Below are 25,744 nucleotides of genomic sequence, written 5' to 3'. Positions count from 1 at the left end.
GATGATCATGTTTTGAAGAGGTTCATACATAATTTGTCAAAGTGCCCAGACACCGAAATTCATGGTTATCTGCAAGACATGGGATTCTTACATGCGTCTCATATGGTCGAGGTCGCAAATTGGATCCTACACTGATCAGCGCCTTGGTGGAAAGATGGAGACCCGAGACACACACATTCCATTTTCTATGCAGCGAGTGTACAATCACCCTCGAGGACGTAGCTTTACAATTCAATTTACTGGTGGATGGGTCAGTCGTTACAGGGTTAGCGGTCATTCCCGATAAAGAAGACCTTTGCGAGGCATTTTTGGGGAAGGTGTCAAATAAGTTTCAAGGTGATCGGATAGATATGAAGTAGTTGAAAACTAATTTCAAAGAACTTTCTCTAAACGCGCTTGACATCGTCAAAGAACAATATGTTCGGGCATTCATCCTGAGGTTAATCAGGGGCATTCTAATGCCCGATAATTCTCAAAATTTGGCACACATAATGTGGCTACTACACTTAGTCGACTATAAAGAATGCATGCAACTAAATTGGGGATCGATCGTGTTGGCCACGGTGTACCAAGAGTTGTATCGGACGATGAAATTGGATAAGATGTCAATCGTTTGTTGTCTGCTCCTGCTGCAATCATGAGTGTGGTGATGACCATCATTTCTAAGTCCCAGAGTAAACAAGCCTTATACGTTCCCATTGGGGACAATGTAAAAATAATTTGATAATAATATGTTTGAATTAATATATCGCTTGAATAAGTGAAATCGTGGGTCGAGTTACGTGGGACTATTGAAGTAGCTCGAAGATATTCGATTGTTGTTATATCAATGCTCGGAAGCCGAGCTTAATTATTGTTTTTTTCAAACCTATAATAATTACGTAATGTTTTGTAATTTAAAATTCTACACATAACATAATTTACAATTGTGAACTATAGTTTGAATGGATGTCATGCGCTGATCCGGATATCGTAGAATATGTCCCATCAGAATTTTTGGCCATTCAGAGTATGTGGTGCCCTTGAGAGTGTACACGATGGTGGATATGCACAGATCAGATGGAGTGATGCGGCAGTTTAGGTGGAGACAAAAAATTCTGCCACCGTCGCGAAAAATGAAAGCACGACACAAACTTGATTTGCGGGAGAAGACCAAGGAAAATTGGCGAGATTACCGCAATAAGTACATTGACATTTGAGATTGTGGGATGAAATTATTACCCATTCGTGAACCCTTTTTCTCATCGGATATGATGGCCTGTTTGGAGCACATGTCTTGGCTTAGAGTCGCTGGCAAGCTGTATTTGTTGTAGATGGAGGCGATGAGTAGGCAACTTCGTTAGAAGATGCCATAACGATCGCCCTAGTAGCGTAGATTCGAAGGAGGTGCCGCGACAGGTTCGTCTCTAGCTCTAACACAACAAGCACCACCAATGTTTACACCACATCCTAATCAGTTCACTCCACTTATTCCTGTTTATTCAATTAACCTAGTATTTTTTTCACAATAACCACACTATGTACCATCACAACACCCTGCAGCTACACCTTCCGCATATGTTTTTTTGGGGCACATCTGTCCCCAACATTCTATGCCCCCATTCTGACACATATATTGACACGTGTACCGGTAACGATAGCAACACCGATGTCGTCATCAATGCCAATATCGATGCCCACTTCAATAATGACATATCCAAGTTTTGTGACATCATATAGTTATTTATTGATAGTGTCACAAACACTCATCGTGTTGTCATTTTATTGAGGTGGGTCATTGATGCAACCACATTCTCATAGAGTGAAGGACACACGATAGAGGCTAGAACGACACCGCACTCAATCACAGAGGAATGTGATGGAGACGAAGAAAAAACCGATGGTGGTGATGAAGATGAAGACAATGGTGGAGATGAAGATGAATACAAGGGTCGAGGCGAAGACAAATAAGATGAGAATGATAATCACGATGAAGAGAGGAGTCAGTACCACCACTTGTATGTAGAAACCCTACGCGCAATCGTCAGCCATTGCCCTGTGGCACACATTTGGCCTGATGGCACTGATGATATATTTTTCATTTACTTTTTGTGATGTAAGTATAAATGACATCAACAAAAAAAAAGATCAATTTTTGAGTTTATATTTTTATTGCAACTCATATTTATCTTTGTTAAATTCTAATGTAAATTATACCTAATTTTCCATATATAATATTTGATATGAAATAAGTAACTTTAGATATGTGCCTTTATCGAATTAGTGAATTATTAAGGTATAGAGACTAGATCATAAAAATGGTAAAAATTCAATCGTTAGAGAAATTATAATTGATACTTAAAGTAGTGCTTAAAGTAACTATTTTTCCACTATAAAAATGTTAGTAGATATTAGAAAATCTACCTATAAACTTTCACAATTTCACTCCCAAATCTTGAACCTTAATTCCTAACAAAAAGTTTTTTAGCCCTTAACCCTAAAAAAAATTTAAAAAAAAGTAGCGGAGGGAGGAAGTGAAAGCGCGTTCATATGCTTTCACACTGCCTTTTCAAAAATAATCATTCATAAATTGCTTTTTATTTTTTATTTTTATTTTCATTTTCACAATATTTAACACGGGCCGGATACGACTTGTGTGAGAGGGATGCGTCCCATAGGGCCCATTAGCCACGTGTATCTTAGGCTTGGACCATTCCTCTCATCGCCATCTGTCATTTTCACCTCTCTCTCTCTCTCTCTCTCTCTCTCTCTCTCTCTCTTTCTTCTCCGACGAACTGGTAAGAGGAAAATTTATTCTACTTCTAACCCAAAACCCCAAGTTGTCTCTTCTGCCATATCTCACTTCAGGTTCGTTAAATTATTATTATTATTGTTGTTGTTGTTGTTTTTACTTCTTTTTCTCTTTCTGTTTATGCTATTATCTTAATTTACCCATTTACTATGTGTTTGTTGTTTCACTGTTAGTAAACAAAGCCATGTTTTATTTTGGGTAATATTGACGAATTTGATTTCTTTTAAATTAGTTTTTTTTTAAGAAAATAGCTTGAATTGGGGATTTGATTGAAACAGTAGGGAAAACAAGGAGAGTATGGATAAAATGAAACTAGCTCAATGGGGTGAGAAATTGAAAACTGGTGGAGCTCAAATGAGTAGAATGGTTAGTGGGAAAATGAAGGAAATTCTACAAGGGCCGACACCCGAATCGAAACTTGTAGATGAAGCCACATTGGAGACCCTAGAAGAACCTAATTGGGGAATGAATATGAGGATATGTTCTATGATCAATAGTGAGGAGTTCAATGGGACCGAAATTGTTAGGGCCATAAAAAAGAAGATATCCGGGAAAAATGCTGCCAGCCAAAGGTTGAGTCTTGATTTGTTGGAAGTTTGTACCGTGAATTGTGAGAAGGTAGCTTCCGAGGTGGCTTCGGAGAAAGTGTTGGAAGAGATGGTTAAGATGATCCAGAATCCGCAAACATATCACCAGAATAGAGAAAAGGCTTTGGACTTGATTCGTGCTTGGGGACAGTCTGATGATCTTGCATACCTACTTGTGTTTCACCAAACTTATATGGTAAACCCTTTTTTCGCTTTGATTCATATTCTTTCAAGTGTTGATGTTATTTCTTTGTATGTTGGTTTAGTTCCACATAGTTTTTACTGGTATTTTGATGAGAATAACTAGGCAATAATGGCATTTATAGTTTCATTATGGCATCATACTAATAGAATCTATCAATCCACTGATATACAACTTTTCTGTTTTTGCTCTGATGTTGAAAGGCTGACATGTTTTTGGGCAGTTAGACTTTTAGTAGTGCTGATGATACCGATTTGCCATCATTAATCATAAACATGATTCTCGTTCTTCCACTCCTTTCCCTGCCACTAAAGCCTCTTTGGTATCACATTAAAATGATTCGGAGAATGGGTACTAGGAACTGTAAGGTTTCCTTTTTCCCTCCTCTAAGTGTGGCTCGGGTTTACTCCATTTTCGCAATATATGATGGAACTAAAATGCTGGAAATGCCAATTTTCAGGCTATTTGTCCTCAAGTCAAACTATATAAGCTTCTAAGTTTACTTTTGACCATGTTCTTACTTCATTATGCTCCCATTACTCTTATGATGTTTTGATACTTCATAATCCATTTTAACAGTAAAAATATGCGTTTCTTGAAGAACTTTTAACAAGAAGGGTCCTATTACATGTGGTTTTATTTCTTATCTTTTTGTTGATATTTGATGTTTCATAAATTATCTTCTATGTGTACATTAGGAATAGTCAATTTGTCATCTTTTGGATACTTTCGAACTTACCATGGATGGTTCCCTATCCCTTCCAGTTGCATGCAAGCCATTATGCATTAAAGACTCTAATTTTCCAGTTTTTTTTCTTGCTTTTTTCCTCCTTTTTTAACATAAACTAGAGCTTGAAAGAAAGAAGCGCACAACTGCCAGTGGATGATGATGATGAGAACTCGTCTCCCTTGTACCAGACATTGGAATCTTATATGGGAGAGCCATTGCCTCCCCCTGAAAATTATCCTGCTAATAACACAGGATTGCAGGGTAATGATTTTGCCTATAATTATGGGAGTTTATCTGTTGAGCAAAAGAAGGAACTTTTTGAAGTAACTCGGAACAGCCTTGAGGTGCTCTCTAGCATATTGAGTACAGGAACAGAGCCAAAACTGGCAAAGGTAATTCTTCTGCTTCTGGCATGAAAGCATGATTTAATTGTAATCATGTAGTTTGTAGTTCGTAGATCTTGCTACATATCCAACCATTTTTGCTGTGTAGCTATCGTCATTCAATACTATATCATTGGATGATAGGACAAAATTTTAACTTGTAAAAGTCTTGGAGATTTAACTTCCATAATTCATAATTTTTACTTGCTATTGACCTCTTAGGCATGCTAGGATAATGAAATGCTTCTGCATTTAAGTTTTTATTATATTTTTCGAAATGCTTTTTGTTAGCTGCATCGTGAATCTTTTTGTTCTTCCAACCAAGTTTGTAGGAATTACTAAATGTTCTTTTAAAATTTGATTTATACAATGCTGAAAGACTCGAAAAATGTCCTTGTGTGCTTGCAGAACGAGCTGACAGAGAGCATGCTGGAGAAGTGCAAGCAGTCACAGCTTGCTATTCATATGATCATAGAAAGCACTAGTGATGACGATGGTATCCTCTTTGAGGCATTGAATCTGAATGATGAGCTTCAACAAGTCATCTCCAAATTTGAGGGACTGGAAACTGGTTCAAAATTTGACACAGCTGCGGCTAATCCTGCTGCTCCTGTGGAGACCAATAAGGAAAGTACAGTGGGAGCAGCGCTTTCGGCCCACGACAAAACCAAGACCAGTGCATCCATGCCCACCCATAATGAAACCAAGATGAGTGCTTCCCCAAAAGCAGATGGTATTGAGTCCAGCATTGATATGAAAATATGGAACGAGAACTGAGGAGAGGGTTTGCTAGGTTTAATTTAAGTTGCATGACTTCTTGGGCTGGTAACTTTATGGTCGGCTTATTGTAATTAGTGAAAAAGATTATGTTGTCCAATCACGATGACTAGTTACTCAGTTGCGTAATTATATTTCGTTTGTTAATTAACAACCATTTTTCTCTTCTTTTAATAGATTATGGTTAAAGTATTAAGCATATATCTATAATAGGATTGTTAACTGACCGATCAGACTAGTTTTGAATTGGTTGACTTGAGAATCGGCACAGATCGATTGAATTAAATTTTTTTATTTTTTAATCGAACTGGTTGAACTTATTGAACCGATTAGATCCATAAACAGCCATAGGTTGGATTTTTAAAACATTGACTTATCCATAAAAAGCTAAACATGGTATAACATAGAAAGAAGAAAACCTTTGTGAAGTTGAAAGTGGGCCTGCAAGGCTGTCCCAGAAGCCCACTAAAAACAAACGTCTTCTGCAATTTTATCGAGTATTATGTATCTTAAGTTTGAAAATGGAATCTCAAACTCCAGTACCTCACTAAAATCTCCCAAATTTCTGAAACTCCCGCCACTTCCCTCCCACCCAAATCCCTAAAACGTTCCATTTTCACCAATTCTCCCGGAAATTCACATCTCATTTTCTCCATCCCAAACAAAACCTTTACCGTTGTTATTGTTCTACCTAGACTACCGAAACCCTAACATTTCAAATTCAAAGGAAGGGAACCCCAAACCATGCCGTCTTTGACTTCTCCAGGAAAAATACTTCGCCTAGAGCTTGAGAACTTCAAGTCCTATAAGGGTCTTCAAACTATCGGTCCCTTCTCCGACTTCACCGCCATTATTGGACCGAATGGGGCGGGCAAGTCCAATCTCATGGATGCAATCAGCTTCGTTCTTGGAGTCCGAACTGGTCAGCTACGTGGGGGCCAACTCAGAGACCTAATATATGCTTTCGACGACCGTGAAAAGGAACAACGTGGCCGACGCGCATTTGTGCGATTAGTTTACCAGCTTGCCGGTGGCTCCGAACTCTGTTTCACTCGTTCCATCACCAGTACTGGAGGTAGCGAGTACCGTATCGACAGCAGTGTTGTCAACGTGGAGGAGTACAATGGAAAGTTAAGATCACTTGGTATTCTCGTTAAGGCCCGGAATTTTCTTGTTTTTCAGGTAATTTTGTTCCCCCTCAACCCACGAATAGCATTTTTGTGAAGTTAAGCTACTTTGTAAGACATAATGATATAATTTGGTGAAAAAAATTGTGTTCTTAGGGTGATGTCGAGTCCATTGCTTCAAAAAATCCCAAAGAACTGACAGGGCTGCTCGAGCAGATTTCGGGTTCTGAATCAGTAAAGAACAAATATGAGGAGTTGGAAGAGCTAAAAGCTAGGGCTGAAGAAAAATCAGCGCTTATTTATCAAAGAAAGAGGACAATAGTGATGGAGAGAAAGCAAAAGAAAGAACAGAAGGAAGAAGCTGAAAAGCACTTCCGCTTGCAAGATGAGCTGGTTTAATTCAAATCTTTGCTTTTTATAAGCTTGTTTTACTTTTTTAGACATTAGAATATCCTTTTGATAGTCTACAAATTATGCAGAAATCTTTGAAAAAGGAGCATTATTTGTGGCAATTGCATAATATAGAGAAGGACATTGACAAGATTACTGATGAACTAGACTCTGAGAAAAAGAACCGTGAAGATGTGATGCATGAGCTAGAACATTTTGAAGCTGAAGCAGCTAAGAAGAAGAAGGAACAGGCTAAATACCTAAAGGAGATTGCTCAATGTGAAAAAAGGATCTCCGAGAGAAGCATTAGAGTTGATAAAAGTGTGAGTCCCCGAGAAATCTTTTTCTTTTGAGCGAGTGAAGAATGTTATTGTTGGACCTGAACTATTTTTCTAGCCTAGGTTGGAATGCCTGTTTGTGAATTAGTTTTTGATTAAGTTCTTTTTGGATTATTCTTTAGATGGTTAAGTGGGAGAATGGGGGATTTGAACTGGAGCCCTTTTTGGGTACTAAAAGGCTATTGTCTAGTATGCGGATTTTGTGGTAACTGGGTTGCTTCTTTTAAAGTGTAGGACTTCTATTCGATGTTTGATCTCAGTTTTAGGAGATTATTTCTAGACTAAGGTTAACATGTTATTTTGCACAGATGCTTGAGCACTTTGAAAATGATTTTGTTATGAGCTGATTACGAGGTAAAAATGTCATGTTCCCTGACCATCCTCTCTCATATTTATCTTTTTAAATGTTTGGGCGGACAGTTTATGTAGGTTGTGCTAAAAATCTCAGCTGTTATTGTAAAAATTTAAGGCCACTGCCTGCCACCATACTCTTGTAAGGCAGGATGTCATAAGTTGGAAGACAGTGGACCAGCACTTGGCACTTGGTCATCTTATGACAATGATGTGTATTGGTACTATTGGCATTTATGGTGTAAGCTTCAATAGAGAATTTGACAGACTGTGTCGATTAGGTTGTTCAAAGTGGGATTAAGCTTCCCTCTATTGTCTCTATGGTAAACATAATTTAGATTGTTTTGGCTGATTATGCTAGGGGAAACATGCTTTGTAACCTGTAGCTGGAAGTGATTCTTGATTATCTTTTATACTTAGCTCCTTGTCTGAAATGTGTTGTGTTTGTGGCTCTGTTTAGCATGGTTATACACATATAAGAACAGAAATGATATATTAGGATGGAAACTTCTGATGGATGTGACATACACATGCATTGCCAATGGTCCACGTGAATTCTTTTATTGTTTGTACATCTTTGTGCTTCTATATCTATAATGATTACTTATTGTGTAGCTAGTACTAAGTCTTAAATATCTTTTTGTATTTATCTGTAATTTTAATGAGTTGAATAGAGGCCTATGACTTAGTTTTGGACTTTTTCTTTTCTTTTTTCTTCATTGAGTGCAGCAACCTGAGCTTCTGAAATTAAATGAAGAAATGGCTCGTATAAATTCAAAAATCAAGAGTAACCGAAAGGAGCTTGAAAGAAAAAAAGAAGAAAGGAGGAAACATGGTGATGATATAAAAGAATTACAGAAAGGCATACAAGATCTGACTGCAAAGTTGGAAGCGTTAAATGAAAAAAGTCGCGATGGCACAGGGAAACTCCCTTTGCTTGATAGTCAACTTACCGAGTATTTCCAAATGTAAGATCTTTTGGGTTCCTTATGAAGACATGGTTCTCTAGTTTCATTGCTTGCATGGATTTTGTTGTGGTTGAAATATCTAATACCTGTTTTCTCTCTAATTCAACCTTAGAATTGGCTATTGTTCTTGAATTCTGGTTCTTTTATATGTTTGACTGTTTCAGTTTCATTCTCCGTCTACTTCGGCTGGGTTATCCTTAATGTATTCTTTTCCTTCCTTCTCGTAGCACATTTCATTAAAGAAAATTTGCCATCTACCTCTGTTTCCAGGGCATCGCTTGATTTTTCTGTTATGAGTAATTGTAATGATTTAACTGGTTCTCTGCAGGTTGGAGTTGGATATTTTTCTTTCTTCCATGATTTCAAATTTCCTACAAACTCTTATAAATAGGATTAATCAGTCACTGGTTAACTTGTTTGAATTATTAAAACCCCTTTTCCAAAGGGGCCATTGTAGTTATACCTTGCAATTTTTTTTCCTTCAACCTCATTAAATGATTGGTGATGCATAATTTTATATATTTCTCAAATAAACTTCATAAGTTAGACGTGAATCTGTTCAAAGCCTGAAAAGTTTCTGTATACTGACACAATATTGGAATCTTGACATTCAGTAAGGAGGATGCTGGGATGAAAACTGCTAAGTTAAGAGATGAGAAGGAGCTTCTTGATAGGCAACAACATACTGATATTGAAGCTCAAAAAAATTTGGAAGAAAATCTCCAACAGTTGAGAAATAGGGAGCAAGAGTTGGAAGCACAGGAAGACCAAATGCGAACTAGACTGAAGAAGATTCTTGATACCTCTGCTAAACAGAAGGACGAGCTTGCAGAATTGAAAAAGGAACTACGAGAAATGCAAGATAGACACCAGAAGTCCAGGTTATTGAAGTTGATGATAAATTAATTTGGTGCATAGGTCACATTCCTATGTGTTTTCTGTTGCCTGTTTTTGTGTTTATTTTTTGTACCTGGAATCTTGAAATGTCTTGTCCCTAAGCTGCTTTTCTTCCCTCTTTAAATTTTGGCATGCAGATCTAAGCATGAGAACCTCAAGTCCAAAATTGCTGAAATAGAAAATCAGTTACGTGAGCTGAAGGCTGATCGACATGAAAATGAAAGGGATGCTAGGTTGTCTCAAGCTGTTGAGACTCTGAAACGCCTCTTTCAAGGTGTTCATGGTCGCATGACTGATCTTTGTAGACCAACACAGAAGAAGTACAACCTTGCAGTCACTGTTGCCATGGGCAGATTTATGGATGCTGTTGTCGTAGAGGATGAAAATACCGGAAAGGAATGTATTAAGGTCTGCTAATTTGCTAGTAATCTTCACATTTTTCTAGATTTTGCTATTAACAACTTCAAATATTTGCATGCAAGTATTTAGATCCTTCTTGAACCGTACAGAGATGCGTGAGCGATAATATATATGATTGCTTTCATTTGATGAAAGTCATTCACCTCTCTGGCTTCTTGTTCTTTTTGTTGATAAAATGGGATGATGCCTTCTTATTTTTGGCAATCTTTTGATAATGAAAGATGTATGGTACATATTTGGAAATAGAACATCCTTTTATGCATCTATAAGAAAATTGACAGGGGCGCCATCATTGTAGAGGAATGATTCCACATAACAAGAGGCATAATGAAGTATGCATTATTATTAATCATTTTGAGCCCATGCATACTGGTTGGATATTTTTGTTATGCAATGGAGTATACTTTCACTTCTTCCTTGTACCTCAATTTTGAGTTGAAATGATAAGAATGAAAAGAAGTTGGATAATTTAAATTTGAAATTGCTTTTGTGCATTGATGATTGATGCTTTTATAGAATTGGCTCCTTTACTTTTACCCTTTTGTATGTTTTCTATGAGTGTAAGAAAGCAGAGAAAATTGAAAAAGTTGTTGGGTTTGTGATATAGTCATAAGCATATGTTTGCAATTGCTAGGCTTTTGTTTTGGTTTAGTTATTTTTGGAATATTTGCTATTGTTCTGGTATAAGTCTGTTCTTGTTTGTCCTTTCAGTGTTAAATTTGATTGGAGTTGGTTAACACTTATATTTAAGCAAAGTGGTGGTTTGAGCATTTCTTATTGTTCTTTACAGTATTTGAAAGAGCAAAGGTTTCCTCCTCAGACTTTCATTCCTCTTCAATCAGTGCGTGTTAAGCCAATCATTGAAAGGTTGCGCACCTTAGGTGGCACAGCGAAGCTTATCTTTGATGTGATCCAATATCCTTTTCTGAAGCTTGTATTAGTTTTTCTGTAATTATCTGAGAAATATTTCTACATGCCATCCTGCTTTACAATTTACAAACAACTTCATATTGTTTTATCTTTTTTTATGGTTGCAGAACACTCCATGCCACTGGGGTTCTGCTCTTTATTTGTTTCTCTTCCTCAATGGGATAATGCCCTAGTCTGTTCTATTTTGTCTTATATCAGTAAAAGTGAAAAACTATATCTCTATTAGAGAATGTGAAAGAAAAAATTGAAAAGAAAAATGAGCAGCCATATGCCTATGCATTTTGTGCACTTAACATTCGTAAATTTGACCCTGCTTTGGAGAAGGCAGTTCTTTTTGCTGTTGGGAATACTCTAGTTTGTGATGATCTTGAAGAAGCCAAGGTTCTTAGCTGGACTGGAGAGAGGTTTAAAGGTGGATCTTTAATATCCTTTTTCATTTAGTATGTCTTGATCCTCTCTGTAGAACAAAATATTAATCTATAAATTTGGATTCTTGCTTTAGTTGTAACTGTTGATGGGATTCTACTCTCAAAGTCTGGCACAATGACTGGTGGTACAAGTGGTGGAATGGAAGCTAGGTCGAATAAATGGGATGATAAGAAAATTGAAGGTTGGTTTCATGCTTAACTTGTCCAAGCCTTTTCATTATATAATTAACTGTTATTCTTTCACAGGCTTAAAAAAAAAGAAGGAACAATTTGAATCAGAGCTGGAAGAGCTTGGATCAATTAGAGAGATGCAGCTAAAGGAGTCTGAAACATCTGGGAGAATTAGTGGACTTGAAAAGAAAATCCAATATGCTGACATTGAGAAGGTAGCTTGACCATCTAATATATAAACGGCTCCCCTTATGCCTTTTAAAGGAATGCCTTTCTTTAAAGGGAAAAATGTTTCTATAAAGGTGGTATTTGAAGTTTGTGTAGTTGCCATTCTTCTCTATGTATAGTTTTAAATAAGAGATAATTCTTTTTGATCCATCAGGAGCATCATGGCTTGTTAGTTCTGTTGATTTCATTGGTAAATTTATTTTCATTTTTTGTTTTGGGAAAGTAATATATGCAGTTTATGGTTGATAGCTGACAGTATTTAATCTGAACCATAATGGATTCTTTAAATGATTTCTTGATTGTGCTGATAAGCAAGTGCTTATTAATCCTTTATTTACAACTGATCTCTATGATAGATGCAACATAAATGTTTTTGTTGCAGAAAAGCATAGAAGACAAGCTTAAAAACTTGAAGCAGGAGAAGAAGAATATTAAGGATAGGATTGGACATATAACTCCTGAGATTCAAAAGGTGATTTATGATGGCAATTGTGTTTTTCTCTTTGGTATTATGTTGCTTCTCTTGTACTGTACATATAACTCCTGAGATTCAAAAGGTTATTTATGATGGCAATTGTGCTTTTCTCTTTGGTATTATGTTGCTTCTCTTATATGGTTTAATTGCTGGCAGTTAAAAGATGTGAGTGATAAAAGGAGCAAAGACATCATGAAGCTGGAGAAGAGGATTAATGAAATTGTTGATCGACTCTTCAAAAGTTTTAGTCAGTCTGTAGGGGTGGCAAACATCCGTGAGTATGAAGAAAATCAGCTCAAGGCTGCCCAGAATATGGCAGAAGAGAGGCTTAGCTTGAGTAATCAACTTGCAAAGTTGAAGTATCAGTATGTTTTCCTTCTCTCCATCTATTTGTCTCTATTATAAGTGTTTCCATTGATGTAATATATGTTTATTTGCTGATTGAAACCTCTTGATCAACCATAAGTGTACTCTGTGAAAATATTTATGATGCCTTCTTATATGGGTATTTCAATTTTAGTAGTCTTCTTACATTTTCCTTTACATAATGGCCACTGGAGGGTTTTCATGTCTGTTTGATGTAAAAAGTCGTAGCATACTGAATTTCAGATTCCATATGAATTTATAACTTCAGCTTAAGTTAGCACCAGTTAGTTGTCATCCTCTACTATGCCATTGTGCAAGAAAGTGGTAATACTGTAGACCTCCATGAACTAATTTTACATGGTAAATGATGTTAAGAAAGGAAGAAGACACAGCTTTGATACATTTTTTTACCAAAAGAATAGGGTAGTACCATAGTAGTTGCATCACTTCATTGGCATACAAATCCTTTTTTCTGTGGTCAAATGTTTGAAATCACTTTGTTATATCAGCTTTTTGGATGAATTGTGAATGTATAATCTCCTAAAAATGCTCCTTTAATGCCTTGTAGAGTGAAAAGACACTAAACCTTGAGTAGATATGAACTAATTTTTTACTGTAATACTGGTTATGCTGAATTGGCTAAGAAGTGGCCCTAAAGAAAGGTGAATCCTTTATGTAAAAAAAAAATTACTAAGTGACATTTAGTGTAGAAATCAGAGTATTATTTATTAAATAGAACATAAATCAGAGTTTTTATATACAACCTATGACACTACTTTAAGAAACTCTAAGTTAGGAAAGATACTAAATAGGAGATATGATCCCTTAAAATAAGGGATTTTAATAAAAAAATATCTACAAAATATTCCTAAAATATTTACAGAATATTTCTACACTCCCCCTCAAGCTGGAGAATATACATTGTATAATCCCAGCTTGAATAGGAATTTATTGAACACAGGTTTTGGCAAAGCCTTGGTAAGAATGTCTGCAATCTGTCCTTCTGAAGGAATGTAAGAAAGAGTGGCTGTCTTTTTGTTGACTTGATCAGCAATAAAATGCCTATCAATTTCAACATGCTTTGTTCGGTCATGTTGAACTGGGTTCTTGGCAATCTGAATGGCAGATTGATTATCACACAAAACTTCAAAGTGATCCTCCTGATTTGTGCCAAGTTCTTTTAGTAATTTAAGTAGCCAAATTCCTTCGCATATCCCCAAAGCTAGTGCTCTAAATTCAGCTTCAGCACTACTTCTTGAAACAACAGATTGTTTCTTACTTCTCCAAGTTGTAAGGTTACCCCAAACAAAAGTGCAGTACCCACTAGTGGATCTTCTTTCAGTGAGATCTCCAGCCCAACTAGAGTCTGTAAAAATCTTAACAGTTCTGTCTTGTGTCTTCTTAAACATTAAGCCGTGTCCTGGAGTTTTCTTCAAGTACTTGAGAATTCTATTTGCTGCTGCCATATGCTCGTCAGTAGGATTAGTCATGTGTTGACTTATCACATTTACGGGAAAAGCTATATCTGGCCTTGTCAAGGATAAGTAGATTAGTTTCCCAACTAACCTTTGAAATTTCTCTCTGTCTACTAAGGACTCATCTTCTTTATTGAATCTCAAGTTTGCCTCCATTGGTGTATCAGCCGGCTTACAGCCAAGAAAACCAGTTTCTTTGAGTAAATCAAGTACATACTTTCTCTGGTTGATCACAAGTCCTTCTTTTGATCTTGCCACCTCCATTCCCTAGGAAATACCTTAGCTTTCCCAAGTCCTTGGTTTCGAATTCCCTGTTTAACAACTTCTTCAAATTGCTAATCTCTTCCTCATCATCTCCAGTAAGAATGATGTCATCCACATACACAATTAGGATAGCTTTCTTATTTGTAGAAGTTACCTTGATGAAAAGCGTATGATCGGCAAGGGACTGCTTGTAGCCATTTTGAAGAATGACTTTAGTGAACCTCTCGAACCAAGCTCTGGGTGATTGTTTTAACCCGTATAGAGACTTGTTGAGCTTGCAAACCTTGTTGCTACCTTCAATAGACTTTGAGCCAGGTGGCAATTGCATATAGACTTTTTCCTCAAGCTTGCCATTAAGAAATGCGTTTTTTACATCAAGTTGGTGTAATTTCCAATCGCAATTTACAGCCAAACTTAGGAGTACTCGAATAGTGTTAAGCTTTGCCACAGGTGCAAAAGTTTCTGTGAAGTCTATCCCATATGTTTGCGTGAAACCTCTGGCCACTAGTCTAGCTTTGTATCGTTGGATACTGCCATTGGAGTTATACTTTACAGCAAAGATCCATTTACAGCCGACAGCCTTTTTTCCTTGAGGAAGGTCTGTAATGGTCCAAGTAGCATTTTTCTCTAGTGCACAAATTTCCTCTTCAACAGCCCTTCTCCATTTTGGATCCTTTAGAGCTTCAGCTATGCTTGTGGGAACCTGTTCTTTATCCAAAGTTGCTGTAAATGCTTGAAAAGACGGCATCAATGAATTATAACCAGTAAATTTTTCAATAGGATGCTTGGTGCACTGTCTAACCCCTTTTCTAATAGCAATAGGAAAGTCATCTAGAGTAGTGGACTTACTGATTTCTTCTTCCATTTCGGCAGCTGGACCCAAATCCAATTCTCGGCAAGAATCAGATTGCAAAACAGTCTCAGGGATATGTCTTCTTTTTCTTGTGTAGACACGAAGCTGTTTGGGTGATGGTGTTTTTTGAAGACTGTCAATTGGAGTAGGTGTATTTTCAGGAAGAGTGTTTAAAGTGGGTGTAGGTGAATTAGTCATAGGTACTACAGGAGAATCAATGGGAGCATTCACAGGTGACAGATCTGCAGGTAATGGCGAACAAGATGGCAATTCTGAAGGTTGAGAATGAAGATTAGAAGGAGATACCTGTTGTGGCTGAAAATCACTCCATGTTTCCCCCTGAATTTCAGCCTGAGTGAAATAGGAATCCTGCTCATAAAATGTTATATCCATAGTGGTGAAAAATCGTTTAGAAGGAGGATGATAGCATTTATAACCCTTCTTAAGTGAAGAATACCCAACCAATACACATTTTAAAGACTTAGGATCTAACTTGGACTTATTAGGAGCAATATTTTGGATAAAAACAGTGCAGCCAAAAATTTTAAGTGGCAGAATGGAGGAGATAGGCTTAAAATGAGGAAAGTGCTGCAAAAATATAGATTGAGGCGTTTGAAATTTTAAAACCTTACTAGGCATCCGGTTGATTAAATATGTGGCAGTTAATAAGGCTTCCCCCCACAAATATTTAGGAACATTAGTGGTAAATAGAAGAGAACGAGTAACTTCAAGAAGGTGCCTATTTTTTCTTTCGGCAACGCCGTTTTGCTGTGGGGTTCCAACACAAGAACTAATCTGAACTATGCCCTTTTCCTTAAAAAAATCACCTAAAGACCTAGCAAAAAATTCACTGCCATTATCAGATTTAAAGAGCTGGATTTTAGACCCAAATTGAGTGAGAACCATGTTATAAAATTGCACAAAAACACTAGCAGTTTCAGATTTATCTTTCAGCAAATAAGTCCAAGTTATCCTACTGTGATCATCAATAAAAGTGATAAACCACTTACAATTATCAGCATTCTTCACCCGAGAAGGGCCCCAAATATCACTATGGATCAAAGCAAAAGGGTAAGAAAGCTTGTATGTAGAAGGAAAATAAGATGATTTAGTATGTTTGGCAAGAGAGCAAACTTTGCAAGAAAAAGAATTAGGCATTTTATTAATGAATAGAGCAGGAAACAATTTTGCAAGGTATTGGAAACTAGGATGGCCTAAACGAAAGTGCCATAACATAACAGTATCAACTTTTCCTAAAGCGGTAAATGACTTGGAGATCTCGATTTTAGGAGAGGTAGGGAGGATGTAGAGACCATTATGCAAGCTGGCCTTACCAATCATCTTCTTCGAGTTCAGTTCCTGCAAAGTACAATCACGATCATTAAAAATTACAGAGCAGTGCAAGTCTGTAGACAATTTACTAACAGAGATGAGATTGCACGCCAGATTTGGTACAAAGAGAACATTTTTAAGTGCAATCTGTTCATTGAGAATAACAGTGCCATGTCCCTCTATTTTGCACAAGGTACCATCAGCCGTTTTGACAGCTTTACCAAAGGTATGGAAAAAATTGTGAAACAATGCCTTGTTACCAGTCATATGATCCGTAGCACCAGAATCGAGGATCCAATTAGGAGTCAACTGGGAGGAGAAAAATGCAGTAGAAGAAAGGTTACCTTCTGGATCTTTTATGACCAGATTACCTTCACAAGACCCTTCAAGAAAATTGTTGCCATTCAATCGATGGCAGGTGATAGTCAGACTAGACGAATCTGATGGAGCATCGGAACCAGAAAAATTTTCTGGATTTGAAGTAATCTCCGAAGTAGGAGAAGGAGTTTCGGACATGGTCTAGGTTGAAAAAGAAATCGTAACCTAAACTGATACCATGTAGAAATCAGAGTATTATTTATTAAATAGAACATAAATCAGAGTTTTTATATACAACCTATGACACTACTTTAGGAAACTCTAAGTTAGGAAAGATACTAAATAGGAGATATGATCCCTTAAAATAAGGGATTTTAATAAAAAAATATCTACAAAATATTCCTAAAATATTTACAGAATATTCCTACATTTAGTGACTAATAGATGCTAGGCAATTCCTTAAATAGGGTTATGGCATTTGGTTTTGGTGGGCATACTGCTGAATTATGTATATGTCTGGTTTGCCTGTGATTATGATGATAGCATCTTGTTCTGTTTTTGAGACTTTGATGAGAATCTAAAGAAAAGTAAGAGTGAAAGTTTTCCTTTTTGCTGCTTTACAAGGTTTCAACCTTTTATTGTCTATGGTATAACATTATTACATCCGGAAACTTGTAGATATACCAAATGTAGCTTGTCATTACACCTTATTCTAGTTAGTACTTTCATTTCAAAATCATACCACAAAACTGCTCTATGGCAGTGCAACAGCTGATTGACATGTACCCTTCTTTCTTACTTTCAGGTTGGAGTATGAGCGTAAACGAGATGTAGATTCAAGAATTAAGAAGCTGGAATCTTCTATCAGTTCCTTGGAAAATGATTTAAAACTGGTTCACAAAAAAGAGGCTGAAGTCAAGTTGGCAACAGAAAAGGCTTCTGAAGATATCAATCGGTGGAAGGAAGAAGTGAAGGGTATCGTTTTATCCATTCATTCATCGTGCATCTATTTTTTTGTTGAGTAAATTAATCCTTTCAATGATTCTTGTATGGAAATAATTTTTTTTGGTCACAAACCCCTATAGTTAATCATGTTTCAGTAAATTGATATTTGGATCTAATAATTTACTTTTGTAGATCATGATGTGCCATGTTTTAAAGTGACTCAATCTCTGGCATGTTATTCAGTAGCCATTGCATAGATATAGAAAACCTTAGTTTCAGCTGTCTACTGGCTGTAGTCTGACATGCATGATGTCCGTTAATTGATTATCCTACCCAGCAGTTCAGTTTATGAAAGCTGACCTGACATTGAACTAAGAGTGGTGGAAGGGACTTCTTAGACTTCCTAACTTGATTCTCAATAACTGTGTTTCTTTTAAAAGTTTTCTAATATAGTTTAAGTTTATTAGAATTATGAAGTGAAACTGGTAACATTCAAACATTGTATATGGTTGCTGATGGTTTTTTGTCCATTTGAAGTTCTGAAAATATTAGAGTTCTCATTGCAACTTTCTTTTGGTTCAGTTATACTGCTTGTCTCCCTTAATTTCTTCAGAACAACTCTGCTATGGTTCATTGTGTATAATTTGACGTCTCTCTGTTTCTGTTTTGCTAGAGTGGAAATCCAAGTCAGAAGACTGTGAGAAGGAAATTCAGGAATGGAAGAAGCAGGCTTCTGCTGCTACGACATCCATATCCAAACTTAATCGCCAAATAAATTCTAAGGTCCAAAGCTATTTTCTTTTCCTCCTAACAATCAGGTTTTCTAATATTTGGATATGTCAAATGTTGAATAAATTGCCTATGCATTCTTAATTTTACAGGAGACTCAGATTAATCAGCTGGATGAATGGAAGGGGGAAATCATTGAAAAGTGTGACTTAGAGCACATTGAGCTTCCTCTCATTGCAGACCCAATGGAAACTGAATCTTCAAATGGGAAGGAGTTTGATTTTAGTCAGTTAAATCGATCTCTTCTGCAGGATCGAAGGCCTTCTGATAGGGAGAAGCTTGAGGCAGAATTCAAACAAAAAATTGATGCTCTAGTGTCTGAAATTGAAAGAACTGCTCCCAATTTGAAGGCTCTTGACCAATATAAGACTCTTCAAGAGAAGGAAAGAGATGTAACTGAAGAGTTTGAATTAGCCAGAAAAGAGGAGAAGCAAGTAGCTGATGAATACAATTCAGTTAAGCAGAAGAGGTATGATTATTGTGTTGCAACAACTCTGATCTTGGTAACATAGAGAAATAAATTAAATAAAGAATAAATGGTATTTGAAATGATTAAACCTGGTGAGACTTGATGTCTAGGTGGTCTAAGAATGTATGTGATGGCACTGTTATATTGATTTCTTGATTGCAACTGAGGCAATGGCTTATCACTGACAGTTGGATCTCGTAATGGTTTTGGAAAGCTGATTTGCCTGCAATATTATTTATATGCATCTGTAAGGGAAAAGGGTTCCCTTTCCAGACATTTTGAAACTTAGTTGCTTGACCCTTTTCTAAATGATTATGCAGATATGAGTTGTTCATGGATGCTTTCAACCACATTTCTAGTAATATCGATAGGATTTACAAACAGCTAACAAAGAGTGGTACGCATCCGTTGGGTGGGACAGCATATTTGAACTTGGAAAATGAGGATGATCCTTTTCTACACGGTATCAAATACACAGCTATGCCACCAACAAAGCGCTTCAGGGATATGGAACAACTATCTGGTGGAGAAAAAACAGTTGCAGCACTTGCTCTACTCTTCTCCATCCACAGGTACACCTGACAGATTTATATTATTCATTCTTTCCTTTATCAGCTGTTGGTTGAATCTGTTGCCAGTGCTGCGGTGGGTTTAATAATGGTAGGAAAGATTATGAATGGATTTTCCTAATACTAGAATGCCTGGTTATTCCTTTAACATCTTATGAGAAGATCTGATGGACTAAGTTCCTTGGAAAAATATTTTCTGTATATGAGCTAATGTTGGTTCTCTTTATACATGTGTGGGTCAGCTACAAGCCTTCACCCTTTTTCATATTGGATGAAGTGGATGCTGCATTGGATAATCTAAACGTTGCAAAGGTAGCTGGATTCATCCGTTCAAAATCATGTGATGGAGCAAGGACTAGCCAGGACAGTGAAATTGGAAGCGGTTTCCAAAGTATAGTGATATCACTTAAAGATAGCTTTTATGACAAGGCCGAGGCTTTGGTTGGGGTTTATCGGGATTCAGAGAAGAGGTAAAGTTGTTGAGACCACACCTTGTTTTTCTTGAATCCAGTAAAATTACATGTTAATCTGGTCTAATCCACCAAACATAAACAACAATTTATAATACCTTCTCCTTTTTCTTTTTTTAAACAGCTGCTCGAGAACTTTAACTTTTGACTTGACCAAATACCGAGAGTCATGAAGGAAAATACAGGTTGAATAATCTGTGGTGTAGATTAACTTTGTTTACTACAATCGTGAAAATATACTTGTATATACTATGATTGATTCTCATAACCAAATGCTAAATAGTTAATCTTTGAGGTTATTTGTATCTGAACAAAACTGTATGAGCAGTTAAAGTTAGAGACTACACATATCTATAATCATTTCAGGTAGGTCTAGGTGTTTACCAATCATTATTAGGGTATTGAGTGTTTCCGAACTAAAAATTGGGCTTGCCCCAATTTCTCTGGATATGCTATTTTTATGTTTTTTTAAATGATGATGATAGTATTTAGTATATTTTTAAATGGTTTTTGTAAATATGATTATTTTAATCAGATTTACAAGGGTTTACTAAATATGTTTTATGATAAATAAAACGAGTAAAATTTGGAAAATAAAATAGTTTATTGACAATTGTTTCATTTTTATTTGTGGTTTATTCTTGTTTTGTCATTATATTTCTGCATGCAAACATCCATTTCCTTTTTAACAAAACGATTACCTTTTTAGTTGTGTAAAAAAAAAGAAAAAGAAAAGAAAGAAACCTGTTTGTTTTACCTATAATCAAGTATATGAAACCTGGCAATTAACAGTCTGAAATACCTGAGCCCATGCATTATTCCCCTGAAGATGCTGTCGACGTAAATTTGGAGGTAGCCAGATACAAGATGGTTGGTTAGGGAAAAGCTCATCTTGGGTTTAAAAGCTTGAACAGAATCATCTTTTTTATTTGAATCTTTCATCGAATTGTGATTCTTGCAAGCAAAAACCATGGGGAAGAACAGGGGTAAGATTCAGGACCAAAACATGGAGCTTCGTATTCATGAAGGTAATGAGAATGAACATGAAGAAAACTATGAAGAACCTCCTTTGGATCATGAAGATGAAAAACTAATAAAAAGGGCTCTTATTGACTTCAAGTGCAAAGTAGAAGATGCGATGCATGGGAATTATCTGTTTGGGATCCCCGACACTCATCCCTGCCATAACCAAACCACAAAGGAGATTGAACAGCTTAATGAGATCAAACTCTGGGGTGTAGCTTTGATGCCAAGCAAACCCCATGAAGGGACCGATACCCTGTTGTTGAAATTCTTGAAGTCGAAAAACTATGTAGTCCACGAGGCGTTGGAGAAGCTTCGGAAGACGTTGGCATGGCGGAAGGAATTCAAGGTTGATGAAATCCTGGAAGAGAATTTGGGTCCTGAATTCCAAAAAGTGGCTTACCTCAATACCGTAGACAAGGAAGGTCGCCCTGTCTTTTACCATGTTTATGGTGATTTGAAAGACAAGCCAATGCAGTATCTTGAAAAAATGAGAGCAGAAGAGAATTCTGACAAGTTTTTAAGATGGAGAGTTCAACAAATGGAGAAATGCATCAAAGAACTCAACTTTGAACCCGGTGGAGCTGACTCATTGATTCAGGTAATAGATTGGAAGGACTTTCAAGGACCTCACACTAAGGAACTTCGTTCTGTTTATCGAAAATGTTGGACGTTGCTTGAAGAACATTATCCTGAGATCATCCATCAATATGTAAGATCAAAACATACACATACAAATCAATATGTATACATATTCTTTGATTAACTCATCATATTTGTTTATTGCTAATTAATTACAGATAATTGTAAATGTTCCTTTACGGTACTATGTATCCCATTCGTTTTCTTCACGGTTGATAACTCACAAACCGAGTAACAAGATCATTTTTGCCAGACCAGGGAAAGTTACTGAGACTCTTCTCAGGTAAGAATATGTTATTTTTCTCTTTATTGGTTCTACGTTACTTTCCATTGTCATCTCATTTGCTTATATATATATGTGTGTTTTGTTTGGGAACGAAAAGATTCATATCTCCAGAAAATCTTCTAGTTGAATATGGAGGTCTCAAAAGAATCAACGATAACGAGTTTTCGTCGGAGCACAAAGTGTTTGAGCTTAATCTCAAAGCACATGCATCAACACATATTGAAATTCCAGCCCCCGAGGTACAAATAGAAAACCTAATGCAGCAAAATCGAAGACTGCGATTCAAATTCATGTTTTGGGTTAATCTAACTTCCTTTTTTTAATGAAATGGTCAGGTTGGAGTGACAATAGTATGGGATGTAACAGTGGTGGAATGTGATGTAACATACAAAGAGGAGTTCATACCAGAGGATGAAGGATCATACCAGGTGTTGTTGCAAGACAAGGAAAAGAAAGGGGGGGAGAGACTGTGTGTTAGGAATTCATATTATATAAATGAAGGAGGGATGATCAGTATATTTATTCACAATCACATTAACAAGTGCAAGAAGGTTTTCTATAGATACAAAACCAAACCCACTGTTCCCACATACCTCTTGTATAAAACATAATACACTGTACGTATCTTAAATATAAAGTTCATTTGTTTAAATATGTCAATTGAAAATATTTTGTAGTTACACAAGTGTAATGAAACTTGAGTACTTAGAGATCAAACAAGGGTTAGCACCAAATTAAACTTTTCTTCATGCTTTAGCCCAAGATGTTAAATTCAATAGAGATTAGATCAGATAAAATATTAAACAACAAACAGGGATGAACAGGGATGATTTTTCCCTGCATTTTTCATTTCATAAAATTCAAATCCAAGTTAGTGCAAGTACACTAGAATCTACATGCAAATTACAAGCACATCACTACCTCTCTAAAACAAATGCAATCCTCTTTCTGAAAATGCAAAAGATGTCCTCGCATCTCTTTTTCCAGCTTAGTTTCAACAAATCAATATCTATTACCTTAGCATGGGTGTGAACTAAGAGAGATCAAAATGCAAAACGGCTTCCCGTTCCGTCAAGAAAACGATCGGTATGCCAACCTTTAGCCTGTAGCTCATTCAGGAATGGAGTGAACATGCTGTTCATCTTGTCGTACGCATCTTGCAACATACTAGCACTTGGCTCATGGAAGGACTTCTCCATGCTTGTGGCGTACGCAGCAACTAGCCAACCTCTTAGTGCATCTTCTGCAGTAGCATTATGTTCTAACAACATGTCAGTCCATTTATTTCCATGACTCAAAACAAACTTCTCTTCCGGGAATATTTCTTTCCATTCCTGAAGCTTTGAAGGCTTGACAACCTTGTGCAAAGCCCTTCCTACTTTCACATTTCCAGCATCTTCGATTAGCCGTCCAGGAAATAGGAGGTCTTCCCGGTATCTGAGATCGGCAGGGCTAGATACCTTTCCAGTCTGAGTGAGTTTAATTGGAAAATCAGACAGATGAATAACCCTTTCAGGCATGTAAAAGTCAGGGTTCATACCATACAAAACAAACCTTTAGAAAATCAGCCACAATCATGGCAGTCCTCTGAGGATTCAATGTATTAATTGGTGCAGCTCGCATTTCTTCGACGACACTAAACACATGAATGATGGAAAGAAGAGGCCCAGCAATCAACTGCAATTTCTTATTATTATCAGCAATCCAAATTGCCATGAAATGACAAACACGCGCAAAGTAAAAAGGACTCGAGAGGATAAAAAACAGAAAGGATTAGCATGCAAGTCCAAAAGTTGCAGTACCCTTATCTTGCTTCAATAACATAACTAAAATAAATGGCTGAAATCAGCACCAATATAATCTTAATACCTTCCCTTGCATTGATGAGCAAACAGTAGATGCCAAGTGAATCCCAACACCTAACCCAACCACGTTGAAAAGTGTTGATATGGCCTCTCCTTTTGCAAATAGGTCACTAAGATTCCCTTCTTTGGCAAATGAAGAATATATTGGTAATCTAGTTGCCCTTGCAGCAACCACTGCCATTCCCTTCACATAGGGAAGTAAAATTCAACAAAGTACAGTAGTATTTAACATGTAGCTAAATATGCTCATCTTAGAGTAAACTGTAAAAGGAAAATTTTAGAAGTAAAAGCAGAGTAATCACAAAGATTAATCACCTTTGCAAAATTACCGAGCCCTGCTACTTCGAGAAAAAGGTGAGGACATAAAGGTGAAAGAACTTCCAAACCAGTACCCAAATCATAGAGCACATCAGCTGCAATATTAAACGCTTATTCAAATATTCAATATGACATGGGTAGCGTTGACATTCAGAAGAAACTGAATTAAGGCACAAACCCAAAATTCTCCAACGTTTTGGTTCTGAGTCCATTCTTGCACCTAAATTACTGCATATGAGCTTTCCCATATGCTGCATTCCGTCTTTCAATATCTGCTCATCAACAAAATAAATGCAAACCTCTAGCCAAAAAGTATGATTTGGAACACACATTCAGTATGAATTCTGCAACTAAAATAAAAGCTTACCCAGCTAACTGCAGTTGCCTGAGCAGGGGTAGGTCGCAAGCCTGCAGCAAATAAAAGTGACTGCAAAGGAGTGAGAAATGTAAGGAAATGACCTGATATATTAAGCTGGTAGTCAAATGCCAAGAAATCAACTAAATATCTTCGCACCCAAATATACACAGGCTTACCCTGCCTCCCCACCAACCCCCCTTTTTTTTTTGTTTGAAAATTTTGGCAACATCTATAAACTACTTTCACAAGGATATGCAGAGTCCTTCTAGGTATGAGAAGGAGACCTGAGTCGATAAAACCGATAATGCTGCACTTGTCATGTGTTGCAATGCCCGAAATTGTGTGTATCTAAGGTAACCCTCATTCACACTGTTCAAATCAAACACCAAAAATTAATAATTATGCACTCTCAGACTGGTTCCAATATCATAAATTCAACAAGTAAAAAGGAAGCATTTTACCTATAAGGATATCCAGAGGGGAAAAACTTATTCAGGAAAGATTCAACCACCCTATGGTATACTGGTCTTGAATCATTAACCACCTTCACCTGCAGCAAAAAGAAAAAGAAACAACATTCATGAACTACCCAAACAAAAGAATCACAAGTAAAACAATTATTCGTTCAGAATGCCAAAATATAAAAAGAAAAAGAAAGATTAAATTCGCAGACCAAGTATATGTAAAATTGTCTGAAAGTCAAGCTAAAGTTAAAGAGATAACACTCACAGAGAGGTAGCCGTCGGGTTCAAACTCATAACGACGAGAGACGGTATCGGAGGTCTCGAGCCAGTAAACTGGAACTTGGACTTGGACTTGGGGTGCTTTAACTTCACCCGGTTCCTTCTTTGTTTGCCTCTTCAGCTTATCCTGTTTCATTTTGAATTTCAAAATAAAAATAAATAAATAAAAAGGAAAATTCAACCCATGGGAAGTATGAAGCGTTACCAGCAAATTCATTTGGAGCCAAAGGGAAGATAAAATATTGAAGGCGCGAGAATCGGGGGAAGTCCGAGCGGAGCAATCGGAAAGGGGAAGCTTTCCGGTTTTCACTTTCGACGATAAAGCTGCCTTTTGTTTTTTCTTTAATGTGGGATGTGACTTACTACTATTCAAAACCCAAACCCGAAGATATGATATTACCCGACCCGAATCCATTAACATTAATTAGTCACTACCCTAATTTCATTAATTAATCCTCGTGCTAGC

At 36.8% G+C, this 25,744-nt stretch overlaps 4 protein-coding genes across 4 annotated transcripts; 3 read left to right on the top strand and 1 right to left on the bottom strand.

Annotated features, from left to right (window-relative positions):
- The first annotated feature begins 2,401 nt into the window (after nt 1-2,401).
- Nucleotides 2,402-5,624, top strand: LOC107958647 (TOM1-like protein 2). Its single transcript, XM_016894469.2, has 4 exons — nt 2,402-2,847; nt 3,070-3,574; nt 4,430-4,702; nt 5,102-5,624. Exons 1-4 carry the CDS (start codon nt 2,645-2,647, stop codon nt 5,468-5,470), a joined length of 1,350 nt encoding a protein of 449 aa, XP_016749958.1. The 5' UTR covers nt 2,402-2,644; the 3' UTR covers nt 5,471-5,624.
- A 216-nt stretch (nt 5,625-5,840) lies between these two features.
- Nucleotides 5,841-20,539, top strand: LOC107958648 (structural maintenance of chromosomes protein 1). The gene is made up of 18 exons (XM_016894470.2): nt 5,841-6,652; nt 6,754-6,990; nt 7,077-7,310; nt 8,406-8,644; nt 9,259-9,525; nt 9,679-9,949; nt 10,752-10,876; nt 11,194-11,303; nt 11,394-11,501; nt 11,566-11,705; nt 12,101-12,190; nt 12,350-12,558; nt 17,607-17,776; nt 18,420-18,529; nt 18,628-19,004; nt 19,325-19,576; nt 19,816-20,043; nt 20,168-20,539. The coding sequence occupies exons 1-18, from the start codon at nt 6,215-6,217 to the stop codon at nt 20,214-20,216; spliced, it is 3,654 nt and encodes a 1,217-aa protein (XP_016749959.2). The 5' UTR covers nt 5,841-6,214; the 3' UTR covers nt 20,217-20,539.
- Nucleotides 20,540-20,669: 130 nt separating this feature from the next.
- On the top strand, nt 20,670-22,925 carry LOC107958652 (patellin-4). The gene is made up of 4 exons (XM_016894476.2): nt 20,670-21,778; nt 21,867-21,991; nt 22,092-22,233; nt 22,330-22,925. The coding sequence occupies exons 1-4, from the start codon at nt 21,014-21,016 to the stop codon at nt 22,603-22,605; spliced, it is 1,308 nt and encodes a 435-aa protein (XP_016749965.1). The 5' UTR covers nt 20,670-21,013; the 3' UTR covers nt 22,606-22,925.
- On the bottom strand, nt 22,808-25,708 carry LOC107958651 (protein root UVB sensitive 2, chloroplastic). The gene is made up of 10 exons (XM_016894474.2): nt 25,484-25,708; nt 25,265-25,405; nt 24,997-25,085; nt 24,820-24,904; nt 24,545-24,604; nt 24,356-24,449; nt 24,175-24,272; nt 23,864-24,043; nt 23,549-23,671; nt 22,808-23,463 (listed from the first exon to the last, which is right to left on the bottom strand). Exons 1-10 carry the CDS (start codon nt 25,697-25,699, stop codon nt 23,038-23,040), a joined length of 1,512 nt encoding a protein of 503 aa, XP_016749963.2. The 5' UTR covers nt 25,700-25,708; the 3' UTR covers nt 22,808-23,037.
- Nucleotides 25,709-25,744: the final 36 nt, after the last annotated feature.

This window comes from Gossypium hirsutum, chromosome D07 (assembly GCF_007990345.1).
Source record: "Gossypium hirsutum isolate 1008001.06 chromosome D07, Gossypium_hirsutum_v2.1, whole genome shotgun sequence".
NCBI classification, from domain to species: Eukaryota; Viridiplantae; Streptophyta; class Magnoliopsida; order Malvales; family Malvaceae; genus Gossypium; species Gossypium hirsutum.
This window is presented reverse-complemented; position numbering and strand designations above follow the sequence as displayed.

Coding starts and splice junctions, on each gene's coding strand:
- LOC107958647 (XM_016894469.2), top strand. CDS start 2,645: ATGCGTCCCATAGGGCCCATTAGCCACGTGTATCTTAGGCTTGGACCA. Junction 2,848..3,069: donor TCTGCCATATCTCACTTCAG/GTTCGTTAAATT, acceptor TGATTGAAACAG/TAGGGAAAACAAGGAGAGTA. Junction 3,575..4,429: donor TGTTTCACCAAACTTATATG/GTAAACCCTTTT, acceptor AACATAAACTAG/AGCTTGAAAGAAAGAAGCGC.
- LOC107958648 (XM_016894470.2), top strand. CDS start 6,215: ATGCCGTCTTTGACTTCTCCAGGAAAAATACTTCGCCTAGAGCTTGAG. Junction 11,304..11,393: donor GACTGGAGAGAGGTTTAAAG/GTGGATCTTTAA, acceptor TTCTTGCTTTAG/TTGTAACTGTTGATGGGATT. Junction 12,191..12,349: donor TAACTCCTGAGATTCAAAAG/GTGATTTATGAT, acceptor AATTGCTGGCAG/TTAAAAGATGTGAGTGATAA.
- LOC107958652 (XM_016894476.2), top strand. CDS start 21,014: ATGGGGAAGAACAGGGGTAAGATTCAGGACCAAAACATGGAGCTTCGT. Junction 21,992..22,091: donor GTTACTGAGACTCTTCTCAG/GTAAGAATATGT, acceptor GGGAACGAAAAG/ATTCATATCTCCAGAAAATC. Junction 22,234..22,329: donor TTGAAATTCCAGCCCCCGAG/GTACAAATAGAA, acceptor TGAAATGGTCAG/GTTGGAGTGACAATAGTATG.
- LOC107958651 (XM_016894474.2), bottom strand. CDS start 25,699: ATGTTAATGGATTCGGGTCGGGTAATATCATATCTTCGGGTTTGGGTT. Junction 25,406..25,483: donor GGCTCCAAATGAATTTGCTG/GTAACGCTTCAT, acceptor AAAATGAAACAG/GATAAGCTGAAGAGGCAAAC. Junction 24,044..24,174: donor GGCTCGGTAATTTTGCAAAG/GTGATTAATCTT, acceptor CCCTATGTGAAG/GGAATGGCAGTGGTTGCTGC.